Here is an 18,665-nt window from a genome sequence, read left to right as displayed (position 1 = left end):
TGGTAGAGTTGACGTCAGCACACAGCGCCACCATAAGGCAAAGCCAAGAAAAGCGGTAAAGAAAAAATGGCGACTTCAAGTCGGTAAGGCATGGATTTTGTTGATAAAACTTTGTATTGTTTAGTTGCGGTTATGAAAGGATCGAGATATGCAGCTATACGTTTTTTAGGTGTGAAGTGCGCTTTTATTTAACCTTTCATTTTTCTAAACAATTCGATCGATCTGCTTCGACGAAAGAACCCATAGGAAGCATCCCCTGTCAGACCATGGAGGTCAGACGTACTTAGAGTGACATACCCCCGGTATACTGTACTGAGTGGGTAACCACAGGAACTGTATACCTGGGGTAGACTTCGACAAATACGGGTACCCGGAACTGTGAGGTTAAGGCACTACCCCCACTGCTTTTATGAACACTTTCAGAAAACTGAGCTCAAATAAGTACACTACACTGCACTGCACTGCACTACACTACACTACACTACACTACACTACACTACACTACACTACACTACACTACACTACACTACACTACACTACACTACACTACACTACACTACACTACACTACACTACGCAACGCTATGCTATACTACACTACACTGCACTATACTACACTAAACTGCACTACACTACGCTATACTACATTACACTGCACTACAATCTGTTCATCAACCAACTTATTCTCTAATTTACAAACATTTAAAAGTCAGTGGTATTGAGTAAAGTAATAAACATGTGCAATAAAAAGATGTAGTAATAATTTAACCATATCTTTCAGTTCTAACCATGAGTTGCTGCAGATTATAAATGGTAAATCTGCCCTTAGGAGTCAGGTAAGTGTCTAACATGAAGGGAGGAGGGGAAGCACTATAATTTTATTAAATACACTCAAACCTGTTTATAGTGACCATTATTTTGTTATGGGTCATCAACTTGTACATTTTACTGTTTTTAAAAAGATGCATAGTTATTATTGTCAGCCATGTTGAAAATCTTGTTTTCCCCAAGAGTGTTCAGCACTTCATGAAAGGTTTTGTACTTATGTAAATGACAAGATGCATTTGACAAATTTCCAGTATTTTCACTGTGTCATTGTTAAAAATGATTAACCTAGCATGTGCATGTAGTATGTACAGAGTAATACACCATTCTGATATACTCCCTGACAGCATCCTTGTTCTGATATAAAACTGTTTATTTGTGTGGTTGTTCGTCATCTAGATATCATAAAAAAACTCTCAAAAATGTAATCTTCATTGATTGGACATCAACATATCAAAATAATATTAACGCTTTGAAGCCTTTTGAGTCACCCATTTACAACATTGAAGTGTTCGTCATTAGAGGGTGTGATTTGTAAAAAAGATAAATTCTGTTCTGTTCAAAATATTGGGGAAATTCTTTATTCAGAAATTTATAAGCATTTTTTTTCACCTTGTCTTTTTATTAGGAAGAAATATGCAATGCTTTGAAACTGAATCAGAAGAGGTTATTGGAAATGCTTGATTATTACAAAAAACCAAGGTAAGGAAATAATGAATCTGATTAAAGCAAATTGAGTGAACTTGGATTGTGTGCTCAAGTTGCACTGATGAGTCACGAGAGTATTGAACTGAACTGGTCTGGGTTTTTATTTGTCACAGACTAATGAATCGTCAAATGCATTAATGATTAGTCAATATAAAAATATTGGTCCAATGCATTCAGAAGAAGGAAAACAGTAGCCACTTATTTAACTGGTCTGAATGACGAAACAGTGCTCAGAAATATACTAACTTGAGATCCCTGCTGATAGTCATTTTGACAAGATTCAGTGATTTTCTTGACACTTGCTTCACCAATGACCACATTTTATTTACAAAATTGTTTCTTTGTGTCCACGATTTCAAAACATACATTCTATACACATACATGCATGTTACAGAGTGTCTCTGTGTATTCAATTTTGAATGTTTTAAATAAATGAATTAAAATAAAGCTTTTTATGAACATTACATTTTTTGGCTATATGTAGACTGACAATTTTTATTTTATTTAGCAATGATTCTGCAAACAGACTTAAAAATGACAATACCATTGGGAAGGCATCAAAGGAGTTTATATTAAAACTCAGCACATTTCTGGTAAGTGTGTAACACAAATATTAAGTTTTGTATGTATGGCCTACTATATACATGACCTCAACTTAGATTTAATGTTCATTTCCTGACATTGTGTCTGTTATACTGTATATACTTTGGTATACTGAGGCTAACATGACAAATAGCATATTTACCTGACTGATAACCATTTATGTCCAAAAGAACAAATCACAACATTTGGCTTGTTCATGCTGGTATTATTATTATATCCTGTTTAAAATTATGCAAATTCCAAGTTCAGTTTATCTATCAGTGTTCCAGTGTTATTATATTGTTTTATACACATGTTTGTTATTGATAGGGTCTTGATGAATGGCAAAGTCACCAGTTATTACTAAGTTATTTGATGTTTGCTTTCAAAGGCACTCGTAAACAGTTGCAGGTAATGTTCTATATAATATGTACTTATGGTTACTATCGTAACTAAGGTCTTGCTTTCACTCTGTCTATATATTTACACCTTGTCTGAACAATTTTGATATTATAAGTTTTTCTATGTATGTTTGTACTGGTACTACGAGTGGCTAATGTGAGCGATTTTTTTCCCAATATTATTACCAACATTTATTAATAGTTTTTTTTGCAATTGTAGTCTGTTGATTTATTTTTTAAACCATTGTTGTGCTTTAGACAGTCATTCTTGTAAAATTTGTATGTTTTATATCTGTGTTTTAGCAGTTAGTGTAACCATTTTCATTCCTTCTGAGGAATTTTAAGTGTTTCAATAAACCTATGTAATGGTAATACATAAATGTGATTACTGTATATGATGTGGGAAATTGATTATACATTATCTTGTAATCATAGGTTATCATAGGTGAAGAACGGAATTCACAGGCTTTGATTATCAAGGTAAATATTCACTTCACTTCTGACTGATATATACAGATATGCACGTTGTTACTACATTTGTATTACGTCACATGATGGAAATATACACTTTGTATCTTCACTCTCAGTAATAAATGATATTATTGTTTAATTTTAGATTATGGAATACTATTTTTCTGAAAGAATGTGTTTATTACATTGTATAAAGCACATCCTGAGTTTTTGGCAAGATGAGAATCATCCTTATCTAGTAAGTATGGTGATCATTTTTATCTGTATCATCTTAGACGAAGGTAAAGTTATATGAGCAGGGAAATGTCTGTCTTTGTTGTCGTTATTGCTGACTCAGTTGTGAAACATTTTATCTGATCATCTTCAAATTTGGTAATCTTATTACAAAGTTCAATTTGGGGTAAGCAAGTGCAATTTTCAAGATGTGCAGTAAAATTTTGCTGAAATGAAACATTTTTTGACCCAGAAAATAATGGAGTAGTTTATATTGCTGATAATGAGTACCAGTTGTTAGTACTATGCTCTCTGAGATCTGTCATTAAATAAAGGTCATATTTTGTTTTCATTATGATTATAAAACAAAAAAGTGACAAGTGTATTTTCAGGTTCGTATTTTTTTTTGCTTATATATATTTTACTGCAAATTTATTTAGGAACTTTTATACAATTCATGTCACATTATTCTATAAAGGACATTGAGATTAATACAGTATATGAAGTATTATTTGAAGAACATGAATATTAATTAATTTTTTTATGTAATTACATTTTCTTTTTCTTTTTGGTCAGAATATATCCCACCTAAGTCCTGCTTTTCTAGCATTCCTGAACCACATCTTGGTCATAATTTCACAGCTTTTCTTCAAACTTAGTACAAACGTAATTAGATTTTAATGTCTTTCATATCCAATTCAAAATGGCTGAATGAAAGAAATTTTGTGTTAACAAATGCTGTTCTAGAGCCATATCTCAGACATGCCTTGACTGATTGTCTGTTCTAGAGCCATATCTCAGACATGCCTTGACTGATTGTCTGTTCTAAGGCCATATCTCAGACATGCCTTGACTGATTGTCTGTTCTAGAGCCATATCTCAGACATGCCTTGACTGATTGTCTGTTCTAGAGCCATATCTCAGACATGCCTTGACTGATTGTCTGTTCTAGAGCCATATCTCAGACATGCCTTGACTGATTGTCTGTTCTAGAGCCATATCTCAGACATGCCTTGACTGATTGTCTGTTCTAGAGCCATATCTCAGACATGCCTTGACTGATTGTCTGTTCTAGAGCCATATCTCAGACATGCCTTGACTGATTATGATCAAAGTTTACAATTACATTGTACATCATGTTAAACTTACTAACTTGCATTTGTTTCAAACTCTGATTCATAATGGCTAACTCATAACAGTGTTTAATATTGAGCAACACCATGACATGACTTATTTACTAAATACACAAGTTTTGAGTTTCTGAGCGTGTTTCAGGTTACTGAATATGCTCTTTACAAAAAGTGGGGGATGATTTTATAACTTGTCATCTGCACCAGTTTTCAGCAAGTTGATGATACCTGCTTGTATGTTGTATCCCAGGAATATTTTACATGTATGAATACCATGGGGAATAAATGATATTTTGTCTTTATGCATTTTACGTGTATGAATGAAAAACATGTAACATAATTTAATTTAAATTTGTTGTACAAAACTGAAGTTGGTATAGTAATAAAATTGCCTGAAACTGTGTATTTCTGTTGATTGGAAGTGAACCCTAGTCAATTCGACCCATTCTTTGCATGTGTTATTATCATCAATCATTCCCCACTTTTTGTAAAGAGCATATTCAGTAACCTGAAACACGCTCAGAAACTCAAAACTTGTGTATTTAGTAAATAAGTCATGTCATGGTGTTGCTCAATATTAAACACTGTTATGAGTTAGCCATTATGAATCAGAGTTTGAAACAATAGGTTGCTCTATTGCTTGCAGTATGTGTTTAAAGTGTGTCAGTGAGACGATATGTCATCATACAATCATTGCTTGCAGTATGTGTTTAAAGTGTGTCAGTGAGACGATATGTCATCATACAATCATTGCTTGCAGTATGTGTTTAAAGTGTGTCAGTGAGACGATATGTCATCATACAATCATTGCTTGCAGTATGTGTTTAAAGTGTGTCAGTGAGACGATATGTCATCATACAATCATTGCTTGCAGTATGTGTTTAAAGTGTGTCAGTGAGACGATATGTCATCATACAATCATTGCTTGCAGTATGTGTTTAAAGTGTGTCAGTGAGACGATATGTCATCATACAATCATTGCTTGCAGTATGTGTTTAAAGTGTGTCAGTGAGACGATATGTCATCATACAATCATTGCTTGCAGTATGTGTTTAAAGTGTGTCAGTGAGACGATATGTCATCATACAATCATTGCTTGCAGTATGTGTTTAAAGTGTGTCAGTGAGACGATATGTCGTCATACAATCATTGCTTGCAGTATGTGTTTAAAGTGTGTCAGTGAGACGATATGTCATCATACAATCATTGCTTGCAGTATGTGTTTAAAGTGTGTCAGTGAGACGATATGTCATCATACAATCATTGCTTGCAGTATGTGTTTAAAGTGTGTCAGTGAGACGATATGTCATCATACAATCATTGCTTGCAGTATGTGTTTAAAGTGTGTCAGTGAGACGATATGTCATCATACAATCATTGCTTGCAGTATGTGTTTAAAGTGTGTCAGTGAGACGATATGTCATCATACAATCATTTGCTGGATTATTATCATCAAAATCTTTCTCTTTATAGGTACAATATAGTGAAAGTATTAATGATTTAATGCAAGATGATCAACTAAATAAAAACTTAATATCACAACTTGAAAAGAGTTTTATTTCAATGGTACCCACATCGCAAAAACACGGGCAATTGATGGTAAGTGTAAACTGAAAATATGCTAATAATACCACCCTTGTGTATGTAAAATAATATTACTTTAGGATCTAAGGAATTATTATTCGACTAATTTGATAGGATCCTATAAGCCATCACACTATTTTTTTTCTGCCGACCTGTATGTGAATCTTCTGTGCCAACATTCGACATAAATTGGTTTATTAGGGACACATACAAACATATTTAATAACAACTGGAGCAAACAATGCCAGTCTTTTATCTATTGGTATGAACAACTGATTCTTACCAACCAGTCACTGTGTTAGCACACAACTGATTCTTACCACATATGAAAATTGGTGCTTACAAGTCTTAGTAGGGGATTTGGATTATAACACGATCTAAATCCAACGTTAAGCCTATAAACGTTCCATTGTTTTTAGTGCCAAACCCCTTTGTTAAGTACAACAACAAATATTTCCTTGGTGTTTGTGAGCTCTTGTGTGATTGGTCAATGCATGGACAGCTCTTCCACTTCCGTGTTTTACTCCCTGTCAATTTGGGCCCTGTTTAACCATAGACAGTATATTAATATAGTAACACCAATGTCAAACGCCGTATGCCCAACGTAAGCAGGGCTGGAATATTATGATGAGCAAGTAAACAATGACGTCATATTTACTTCCATGCGATGTCACTAATTAATTGAATAAAATTAAAAGTTAGTTTCAGACGGCAGTAATGTTTCCGTACATGTTATATTCAGTCTGTACCCCGTTTTCGACAAAATATTTGAATATTTTTGTTTTCATGGTGCATGAATCTTATTATGTTATTGTTTACCGACTATGCTCGTTTTTTATTTTTCTCTGCCACGCATTTTTTTTTCAAACAGACTTTGAATCCGTATGTTCTCTCGTCTGTCAGTGTCACCATCTTGACAATAGCTCACACTCTTTCAACCGGAAATCATGTCTAAGGTTGTACCCCGTTTTCGACAAAATACTCGAATATTTTAGTTTTCATGATGCATGAATCTTCTTATTATGTTATTTTCCACCGACTGTGCTCGGTTTTTGTTGTTCTCTGTCTTGCACTTATTTTGAAATTAACTTTCAATCCGTCCGTTTTCATGTCTGTCGTCATCTTGACTACTTATTCACACTTTTTCAAACGGAATGCATGTGTAAGTTTGTACCCCGTATTCGACAAAATACACGAATATTATTGTTTTCATGATGCATGAATCGTCAAATTTTGTTATTTTCACTGACTACACTTGTTTTTTGTTGTTGTCTGTCTCGCATTTTTTTAATAGACTTTCATTCCGTTTTCACGTCTGTCGCCATCTTGACTACACGTCCAGTCTTTCAGCCTGAATGCACGTCTACCTACGTTATACCCTGTTTTTATTAATAATTTCAACAAAATAACTCGAATACTTGTGAATAAATGAGGCACGATTGTCTTTATTATTTTATTTTCACTATTTTCGGTTTTTTGTTAGCGTTTCAAAGGGTTTCTTTTACGTGACGATCAAGAAAACGCAAATCTTCGCTATTTTCGATGTTGATGCCCGGGCTCTGAATCACACACACAGAGTTGTTAACATGAATTGCTGTGTATACTGCGTTTGGATCTTCTTCATTATCATTTCCACCGTCATCAAAATCCGAAAAAAAAACATCGAGCAAATCATCTACACACGGGAACTCGTGATCAGCAACGGCCATTTAGAATACCGATGGAATACCGTAGGCGACTCTCATCAACGAAATTACGCAGTCCGCTTCATTGATTGTTTAGTTTGATAATTTATAAACATATATTCAGTGTGAGACTGTTGCTTTCAAGTTGTGTTAATACAAAGATGATTTAAACTTGTCCCTTCCGTTACCAACGTATTCAATATACGGAAATAGCATGTGTGTGCGTTTGCGCGAGTGAAAGATGCAGGCGAAATTTCTCGTCAGTTCTATATATTTCGAACGCGCGTGGTCGGCGCCTTTGATTGAGTTTATTTTGTTCTTTCATTCGCGAAATCTATCACTGGCACCGTTTATTTTGTCATGTCTCACAACTGAATGTTCAAGCTGACTTTGTTTTGGTTGTATATAGTTTTGTGGACAAGGGAGGTCATCTTGGTTGCCTAATTAACTAATTAAAATACCTGTCAGGCATCTCTACCTTAACGAGAAATGGAAATAAATATTTAGTTTATGCTAACGGTTAGTTTAAATCAGCTTAACTTTTTTCCAGCCTACCCTGCTACAATAGAATCACTGGAGTTGCTTGTCCTTCCTACTATATTGTCTATGGTTTAACTCCAGGGTTACGTCCAAACGCCACCCTCTTGACTGGAGATCTGTGTTAGAAAATAAACCTTTGTTGTTGCGGTGTACGCAAGAAGATGAACTACTTATGTTTTTAACATCACTTCACCTATTAACAATTCACCCCTAGACGTGATAATTTCATTTCAATCGTAAAAATTTGTTCTCAAATATCCAAATAATCACAACCTCACCGAAATTCATTTTCTATTCTTACCCACAAGCCACACCCAGACCATTCATCAAAACGAGTGGTCTGGGGTATACTAGTACTCTGACCCATGCCGAGGACTTCCTGTTTGTAATGCTATATGATAAATCAGATTAACTATCACGTGAAACCAAAGACAATTGTCTTTGGTGAAACCAAATGAAAATCATTCTAAAATAACGTACTTATACCCAATTGATTCTGGAAAAAAATGACATTTGCAATAATAATCGACGAGCAGGTACGGGTAGTAACGTTCGGTTGACGAAATAGACGATACAACAATACTGATTGAACCTACATGAATGCTACTCTATTTCACATAACCAAATGTTGTTGTTTTTTGCTGTTGTACATTATCTTCGGTAATAACTCCGAAAGTGAAGTCTTATATCTTCAGCAGAACGTAGCCGTTAAAATTTGCAAAACGAGTCTGTTTCGATCCATCATCGCTTAAGCAGCATACAATTTATTTATTTTTTGACTCATTTAAAAAATACGAACGGTGTCAATATTTAAAACTGCATTTTGTCTGTCTCTAGCGTGCCTCAGAATGATATAGATCTTGGCCGATCGTATTTTTACAAAGGACCTGAATGTACAGCACTAATTTCACCCAACCTCCTGCTCGCTTCTGCTTTTCGATTATCATTTTTAATCGCTTTTGCAACCGCCTGTTGAATAATTTTCGCTTATTTTTTCGAGCGCGCAAACCCAGAAATATCGCCCGTCTGCATGCTCGCATTTGAAATACATGGCCGTGGCATCAATATGTTCCTGGTGTATCTGCTCTCTGCCCTAAGGAGTTAGCATTGCCTGTATCACGTAATTGTCTCGATAATCATGTTGTTGAAACGATATAGCAGCCCTGGATTCAAACGGAACACAGTCCCGCTGTACGTTCGCAAACGAAACAAAGTATGATGGTTTGGAAGTGTCGTTCGAAATTAAATAATGGTTAATACTCATTGAATCCTCAAACTTTAGCACTAAAACAACCATTTCGACAACTCATGTGCCAGTGTTCAGTGTTTGAACAAGCGGTCAGTGTTTTTAATAAGCGAGGGAGAAAAAAAAGGGATAAAAACATGGTCGTGTTTCCGGTCGGAAATTAAGTGATATGTTATAAAATGTTATAAAAGTGAAATATTGGGCGAAATGAGTATTGATGCCCATATATAGTTGACATGCGTCACAAAATGGGGACATGGTTAGAGTTGGTAGTACCATGGAAGGTACTAATCCATGGTAGTACCAGTACTAGTATATGCGGGGAGGGAGTCCAGAGAGGGAACAGCCAGCATCCCTTTTACGGGAAAACGTGAAATCTCGACGGATTTGTTTCGTTCTCACATGTAATATCAGGTTTTGCGGGCTTCTGAGTTCAAAAATGATGACTAAATCAGCTAAAAAGCAAGCGTTTAGAAACATATCTATGCAGAAGTTGGTTTGCCAGTACTTAATCCATTTTTAACACCTAGGCTACTTTATTGACATTGGTTGTTTATTTCATGGATTTGGCACTTGAGGTAGCTGATAAGCCGTGTCGAAAACGTGCACAAAACGACCATTCTGTGCACGTTTTCGACATGGATTAAAAACCAGTTGTAAGCACAAATTTTCGTATGCAACCAGTCACTGTGTTAGCACACAACTGGTTTTTACCAACCAGTCAATGTGTTAGCACACAACTGGTTCTTACCAACCAGTCACTGTGTTAGCACACAACTGGTTCTTACCAACCAGTCACTGTGTTAGCACACAACTGATTCTTACCAACCAGTCACTGTGTTAGCACACAACTGATTTTTACCAACCAGTCACTGTGTTAGAACACAACTGATTTTTACCAACCAGTCACTGTGTTAGCACACAACTGATTCTTACCAACCAGTCACTGTGTTAGCACACAACTGATTCTTACCAACCAGTCACTGTGTTAGCACACAACTGATTCTTACCAACCAGTCACTGTGTTAGCACACAACTGATTCTTACCAACCAGTCACTGTGTTAGCACACAACTGATTCTTACCAACCAGTCACTGTGTTAGCACACAACTGATTCTTACCAACCAGTCACTGTGTTAGCACACAACTGATTCTTACCAACCAGTCACTGTGTTAGCACACAACTGAATCTTACCAACCAGTCACTGTGTTAGCACACAACTGAATCTTACCAACCAGTCACTGTGTTAGCACACAACTGATTCTCACCAACCAGTCACTGTGTTAGCATACAACTGGTTCTTACCAACCAGTCACTGTGTTAGCACACAACTGAATCTTACCAACCAGTCACTGTGTTTGCACTCAACTGTTTCTCACCAACCAGTCACTGTGTTAGCACACAACTGATTCTTACCAACCAGTCACTGTGTTAGCACACAACTGAATCTTACCAACCAGTCACTGTGTTAGCACACAACTGAATCTTACCAACCAGTCACTGTGTTTGCACTCAACTGTTTCTCACCAACCAGTCACTGTGTTAGCACACAACTGATTCTTACCAACCAGTCACTGTGTTAGCACACAACTGATTCTCACCAACCAGTCACTGTGTTAGCACACAACTGATTCTTACCAACCAGTCACTGTTTTAGCACACAACTGGTTCTTACCAACCAGTCACTGTGTTAGCAAACAACTGGTTCTTACCAACCAGTCGCCGTGTTAGCACACAACTAATTCTTACCAACCAGTCACTGTGTTTGCACTCAACTGTTTCTCACCAACCAGTCGCCGTGTTAGCACACAACTAATTCTTACCAACCAGTCACTGTGTTAGCATACAACTGGTTCTTACCAACCAGTCACTGTGTTAGCATACAACTAATTCTTACCAACCAGTCACTGTGTTAGCACACAATTGATTCTTACCAACCAGTCACTGTTTTAGCACACAACTGGTTCTTACCAACCAGTCACTGTGTTAGCAAACAACTGGTTCTTACCAACCAGTCGCCGTGTTAGCACACAACTAATTCTTACCAACCAGTCACTGTGTTTGCACTCAACTGTTTCTCACCAACCAGTCGCCGTGTTAGCACACAACTAATTCTTACCAACCAGTCACTGTGTTAGCATACAACTGGTTCTTACCAACCAGTCACTGTGTTAGCACACAACTGATTCTTACCAACCAGTCACTGTGTTAGCACACAACTGAATCTTACCAACCAGTCACTGTGTTAGCACACAACTGATTCTTACCAACCAGTCACTGTGTTAGCACACAACTGATTCTTACCAACTAGTCACTGTGTTAGCACACAACTGATTCTTACCAACCAGTCACTGTTTTAGCACACAACTGGTTCTTACCAACCAGTCACTGTGTTAGCAAACAACTGGTTCTTACCAACCAGTCGCCGTGTTAGCACACAACTAATTCTTACCAACCAGTCACTGTGTTTGCACTCAACTGTTTCTCACCAACCAGTCGCCGTGTTAGCACACAACTAATTCTTACCAACCAGTCACTGTGTTAGCATACAACTGGTTCTTACCAACCAGTCACTGTGTTAGCATACAACTAATTCTTACCAACCAGTCACTGTGTTAGCACACAATTGATTCTTACCAACCAGTCACTGTTTTAGCACACAACTGGTTCTTACCAACCAGTCACTGTGTTAGCAAACAACTGGTTCTTACCAACCAGTCGCCGTGTTAGCACACAACTAATTCTTACCAACCAGTCACTGTGTTTGCACTCAACTGTTTCTCACCAACCAGTCGCCGTGTTAGCACACAACTAATTCTTACCAACCAGTCACTGTGTTAGCATACAACTGGTTCTTACCAACCAGTCACTGTGTTAGCATACAACTAATTCTTACCAACCAGTCACTGTGTTAGCACACAACTGATTCTTACCAACCAGTCACTGTGTTAGCACACAACTGATTCTTACCAACCAGCCACTGTGTTAGCCCACAACTGGTTCTTATCAACCAGTCACTGTGTTAGCACACAACTGATTCTTACCAACCAGTCACTGTGTTAGCACACAACTGATTCTTACCAACCAGCCACTGTGTTAGCACACAACTGGTTCTTATCAACCAGTCACTGTGTTAGCACACAACTGATTCTTACCAACCAGTCACTGTGTTAGAACACAACAGATTCTTACCAACCAGTCGCCGTGTTAGCACACAACTAATTCTTACCAACCAGTCACTGTGTTTGCACTCAACTGTTTCTCATCAACCAGTCACTGTGTTAGCACACAACTGATTCTTACCAACCAGTCGCCGTGTTAGCACACAACTGATTTTTACCATCCAGTCACTGTGTTAGCATGTAAACATAAACAAGTTCGATGGATTTTAAGTCTAATATTAAGGTCCTGTAGGACTAATAACTAATTATACATTTTTAAGATATTTATTTTTCAGAAACATATCAATTAAAATATAATGCTTTTTTAAACCTCATTTATTATTGATAATAGAAATTTATTCTTCATTTATTACAGAATTCAAATATTTAAGTTTAACCGTCTAATGGGACATCTACCATAATAATCTAAACTTTGTATGATGTTAATGCGTGGGAGTTGTCGCCTGCGTATGCTTCAGATGGCCATAGTTTGTCATTATTTACAAACAAGCGTCTACCCATGAGCCTTTGTGTTTTTAGCATGTGTTGTTATTGTCGCTTGGGACACAATTCCCGTGCGTACGCAGGTGATGATTCTCCCGCTTTAATATTATTAGTTCTTGGTTTCCCATAATGTTATAACTACTTCTTATTAATACTTATTAATATTGTCTGTATTGATTCTAACAGAATGAGAAGCAATCGTATAGATTTGCTGTGCACTGTCTCAGAGAACAGGTAATGTATAAATTATGTACATGTGGTGTTTTTCTTGCCATGCCATGCCATGCCATGAAATGTAAGAGAAAGTGTAGGGGTTAGCTGGTTTGTCTGACATTGTCTCTGTTAACGTTTTTTTGAGTCCAAGATCTTTTCCTAACTATACTGTATATTATCAATAATATCAAGTAAATATGTGTCCACAATCCTGCATTGGCCTGTCACATCATCTGCCAAAATGAATGTGAATACATGTGGCATATTGGCTGTACTTGGTATATCAAAAATGTCACTTTGACGTGAGCCTAAAATCTATCCACTTATAATATAAGCATTGTTCATTAAATTGAATTTATTGTATATATATATATCTCCACAGTGTGAATTGTTGGAGATAGTACTTCTGTTTTATCGATATTTTGAATTGTTGCCTGACAAATTATTAGAATTTTTGAGATTATTCCAGGTTAGTACTGCACACTTATTCTCTGTCCTAAAATTTTGACTTATATTATCATTCAATAGACATTTGAATTGGAATTGTGTACATTGTATGTTTGACATTTGGATTAGAATTGTGTACATTCTATGTTTGACATTTGAATTGGAATTGTGTACATTGTATGTTCGACATTTGGATTACAATTGTGTACATTGTATGTTTGACATTTGAGTTAGAATTGTGTACATTGTATGTTTGACATTTGAGTTAGAATTGTGTACATTCTATGTTTGACATTTGAATTAGAATTGTGTACATTGTATGTTTGACATTTGAGTTAGAATTGTGTACATTGTATGTTTGACATTTGGATTAGAATTATGTGCATTGTATGTTTGACATTTGAGTTAGAATTGTGTACATTGTATGTTTGACATTTGGATTAGAATTGTGTGCATTCTATGTTTGACATTTGAGTTAGAATTGTGTACAGTGTATGTTTGACATGTGGATTATAATTGTGTACATTCTATGTTTGACATTTGAGTTAAAATCGTGTACATTCTATGTTTGACATTTGAGTTAGAATTGTGTACATTCTATGTTTGACATTTGAGTTAGAATTGTGTACATTCTATGTTTGACATGTGGATTAGAATTGTGTATATTCTATGTTTGACATTAGAGTTAGAATTGTGTACATTCTATGTTTGACATGTGGATTAAAATTGTGTACATTGTATGTTTGACATTTGAGTTAGAATTGTGTACATTGTATGTTTGACATTTGGATTAGAATTGTGTACATTCTATGTTTGACATTTGGATTAGAATTGTGTACATTGTATGTTTGACATTTGAGTTAGAATTGTGTACATTGTATGTTTGACATTTGGATTAGAATTATGTGCATTGTATGTTTGACATTTGAGTTAGAATTGTGTACATTGTATGTTTGACATTTGGATTAGAATTGTGTGCATTCTATGTTTGACATTTGAGTTAGAATTGTGTACAGTGTATGTTTGACATGTGGATTATAATTGTGTACATTCTATGTTTGACATTTGAGTTAAAATCGTGTACATTCTATGTTTGACATTTGAGTTAGAATTGTGTACATTCTATGTTTGACATTTGAGTTAGAATTGTGTACATTCTATGTTTGACATGTGGATTAGAATTGTGTATATTCTATGTTTGACATTAGAGTTAGAATTGTGTACATTCTATGTTTGACATGTGGATTAAAATTGTGTACATTGTATGTTTGACATTTGAGTTAGAATTGTGTACATTGTATGTTTGACATTTGGATTAGAATTGTGTACATTCTATGTTTGACATTTGGATTAGAATTGTGTACATTGTATGTTTGACATTTGAGTTAGAATTGTGTACATTGTATGTTTGACATGTGGATTAGAATTGTGTACATTGTATGTTTGACATGTGGATTAGAATTGTGTACATTGTATGTTTGGCATGTGAATTAGAATTGTGTACATTGTATGTTTGACATTTGGATTAGAATTGTGTACATTCTATGTTTGACATGTGGATAAGAATTGTGTACATTGTATGTTTGCCATTTGGATTAGAATTATGTGCATTGTATGTTTGACATTTGAGTTAGAGTTGTGTACATTGTATGTTTGACATTTGGATTAGAATTGTGTGCATTCTATGTTTGACATTTGGATTAGAATTGTGTGCATTCTATGTTTGACATTTGAGTTAGAATTGTGTACATTGTATGTTTGACATGTGGATTAGAATTGTGTACATTGTATGTTTGACATGTGGATTAGAATTGTGTACATTGTATGTTTGGCATGTGAATTAGAATTGTGTACATTGTATGTTTGACATTTGGATTAGAATTGTGTACATTCTATGTTTGACATGTGGATAAGAATTGTGTACATTGTATGTTTGCCATTTGGATTAGAATTATGTGCATTGTATGTTTGACATTTGAGTTAGAGTTGTGTACATTGTATGTTTGACATTTGGATTAGAATTGTGTGCATTCTATGTTTGACATTTGGATTAGAATTGTGTGCATTCTATGTTTGACATTTGAGTTAGAATTGTGTACATTCTATGTTTGACATTTGAGTTAGAATTGTGTACATTGTATGTTTAACATTTGAGTTAGAATTGTGTACATTCTATGTTTGACATTTGAGTTAGAATTGTGTACATTGTATGTTTGACATGTGGATTAAAATTGTGTACATTGTATGTTTGACATTTGGATTAGAATTGTGTGCATTCTATGTTTGACATTTGGATTAGAATTGTGTGCATTCTATGTTTGACATTTGGATTAGAATTGTGTGCATTCTATGTTTGACATTTGAGTTAGAATTGTGTATATTCTATGTTTGACATTTGAGTTAGAATTGTGTACATTGTATGTTTAACATTTGAGTTAGAATTGTGTACATTCTATGTTTGACATTTGAGTTAGAATTGTGTACATTGTATGTTTGACATGTGGATTAAAATTGTGTACATTGTATGTTTGACATTTGGATTAGAATTGTGTGCATTCTATGTTTGACATTTGGATTAGAATTGTGTGCATTCTATGTTTGACATTTGGATTAGAATTGTGTGCATTCTATGTTTGACATTTGAGTTAGAATTGTGTACATTCTATGTTTGACATTTGAGTTAAAATCGTGTACATTGTATGTTTGACATTTGAGTTAGAATTGTGTACATTCTATGTTTGACATGTGGATTAGAATTGTGTATATTCTATGTTTGACATTCGAGTTAGAATTGTGTACATTCTATGTTTGACATGTGGATTAAAATTGTGTACATTGTATGTTTGACATTTGAGTTAGAATTGTGTACATTCTATGTTTGACATTTGGATTAGAATTGTGTACATTGTATGTTTGACATTTGAGTAAGAATTGTGTACATTGTATATTTGACATGTGGATTAGAATTGTGTACATTGTATGTTTGACATGTGGATTAGAATTGTGTACATTGTATGTTTGGCATGTGAATTAGAATTGTGTACATTGTATGTTTGACATTTGGATTAGAATTGTGTACATTCTATGTTTGACATGTGGATAAGAATTGTGTACATTGTATGTTTGACATTTGGATTAGAATTGTGTACATTCTATGTTTGACATTTGAGTTAGAATTGTGTACATTCTATGTTTGACATGTCGATAAGAATTGTGTACATTCTATGTTTGACATTTGAGTTAGAATTGTGTACATTGTATGTTTGACATGTCGATTGTAATTGTGTACATTCTATGTTTGACATTTGATTTGAATTGTGTACATTGTATGTTTGACATGTGGATTAGAATTGTGTACATTCTATGTTTGACATTTGAGTTAGAATTGTGTACATTGTATGTTTGACATTTGGATTAGAATTGTGTACATTCTATGTTTGACATGTGGATAAGAATTGTGTACATTGTATGTTTGACATTTGGATTAGAATTGTGTACATTCTATGTTTGACATTTGAGTTAGAATTGTGTACATTCTATGTTTGACATGTCGATAAGAATTGTGTACATTCTATGTTTGACATTTGAGTTAGAATTGTGTACATTGTATGTTTGACATGTCGATTGTAATTGTGTACATTCTATGTTTGACATTTGATTTGAATTGTGTACATTGTATGTTTGGCATGTGGATTAGAATTGTGTACATTCTATGTTTGACATTTGAGTTAGAATTGTGTACATTCTATGTTTAGCATGTGGATTAGAATTGTGTACAGTGTATGTTTGACATGTGGATTAGAATTGTGTACATTCTATGTTTGACATGTGGATTAGAATTGTGTACATTCTATGTTTGACATTTGGATTAGAATTGTGTACATTGTATGTTTGACATTTGAGTTAGAATTGTGTACATAGTATGTTTGACATTTGAGTTAGAATTGTGTACATTGTATGTTTGACATTTGAGTTAGAATTGTGTACATTCTATGTTTGACATTTGGATTAGAATCGTGTACATTCTATGTTTGACATTTGAGTTAGAATTGTGTACATTGTATGTTCGACATTTGGATTAGAATTGTGTACATTCTATGTTTGACATTTGGATTAGAATTGTGTACATTGTATGTTTGACATTTGGATTAGAATTGTGTACATTCTATGTTTGACATTTGAGTTAGAATTGTGTACATTCTATGTTTGACATTTGAATTAGAATTGTGTACATTGTATGTTTGACATTTGAGTTAGAATTGTGTACATTGTATGTTTGACATTTGGATTAGAATTGTGTACATTGTATGTTGGACATGTGGATAAGAATTGTGTACATTGTATGTTTGACATTTGGATTAGAATTGTGTACATTCTATGTTTGACATTTGAGTTAGAATTGTGTACATTCTATGTTTGACATTTGAGTTAGAATTGTGTACATTCTATGTTTGACATGTGGATTAGAATTGTGTACATTGTATGTTTGACATTTGGATTAGAATTGTGTACATTCTATGTTTGACATTTGAGTTAGAATTGTGTACATTCTATGTTTGACATTTGAGTTAGAATTGTGTACATTCTATGTTTGACATGTGGATAAGAATTGTGTACATTGTATGTTTGACATTTGAGTTACAATTGTGTACATTCTATGTTTGACATTTGAGTTACAATTGTGTACATTGTATGTTTGACATTTGGATTAGAATTGTGTACATTCTATGTTTGACATTTGAATTAGAATTGTGTACATTGTATGTTTGACATTTGGATTAGAATTGTGTACATTATATGTTTGACATGTTGAATAGAATTGTGTACATTATATGTTTGACAGAGACAAGGTTTTGGGACTCTACAACCTAATAGGCACCTATACAATGGAGATAAAGTCACAGTTGAACTGATGAACAGAGTTGGGTAAGAACATGTGTTTTACCAGCATATAT

General features: G+C 34.7%; 1 protein-coding gene across 1 annotated transcript in view; it reads left to right on the top strand.

Moving 5' to 3' along the window:
• Window positions 1–20: 20 nt before the first annotated feature.
• LOC100373187 (nucleoporin NUP188-like) overlaps window positions 21–18,665 on the top strand; it is a 109,679-nt gene continuing 91,034 nt past the window's right edge. Inside the window, exons 1-11 of the mRNA XM_085492356.1 lie at window positions 21–83; window positions 781–835; window positions 1,453–1,526; window positions 2,041–2,125; window positions 2,445–2,525; window positions 2,951–2,995; window positions 3,132–3,224; window positions 5,803–5,928; window positions 13,237–13,284; window positions 13,646–13,732; window positions 18,554–18,636. Coding sequence (XP_085348482.1) covers window positions 67–83; window positions 781–835; window positions 1,453–1,526; window positions 2,041–2,125; window positions 2,445–2,525; window positions 2,951–2,995; window positions 3,132–3,224; window positions 5,803–5,928; window positions 13,237–13,284; window positions 13,646–13,732; window positions 18,554–18,636 — 794 coding nt within the window. The 5' untranslated portion in view covers window positions 21–66. The remainder of the gene's footprint in view (window positions 84–780; window positions 836–1,452; window positions 1,527–2,040; window positions 2,126–2,444; window positions 2,526–2,950; window positions 2,996–3,131; window positions 3,225–5,802; window positions 5,929–13,236; window positions 13,285–13,645; window positions 13,733–18,553; window positions 18,637–18,665) is intronic.

This window comes from Saccoglossus kowalevskii, chromosome 17 (assembly GCF_978046115.1).
Source record: "Saccoglossus kowalevskii chromosome 17, keSacKowa6.1, whole genome shotgun sequence".
Lineage (NCBI taxonomy): Eukaryota > Metazoa > Hemichordata > Enteropneusta > Harrimaniidae > Saccoglossus > Saccoglossus kowalevskii.
The sequence above is the reverse complement of the archived record's forward strand: the minus strand, read 5'-3'. Positions and strand labels throughout refer to the sequence as shown.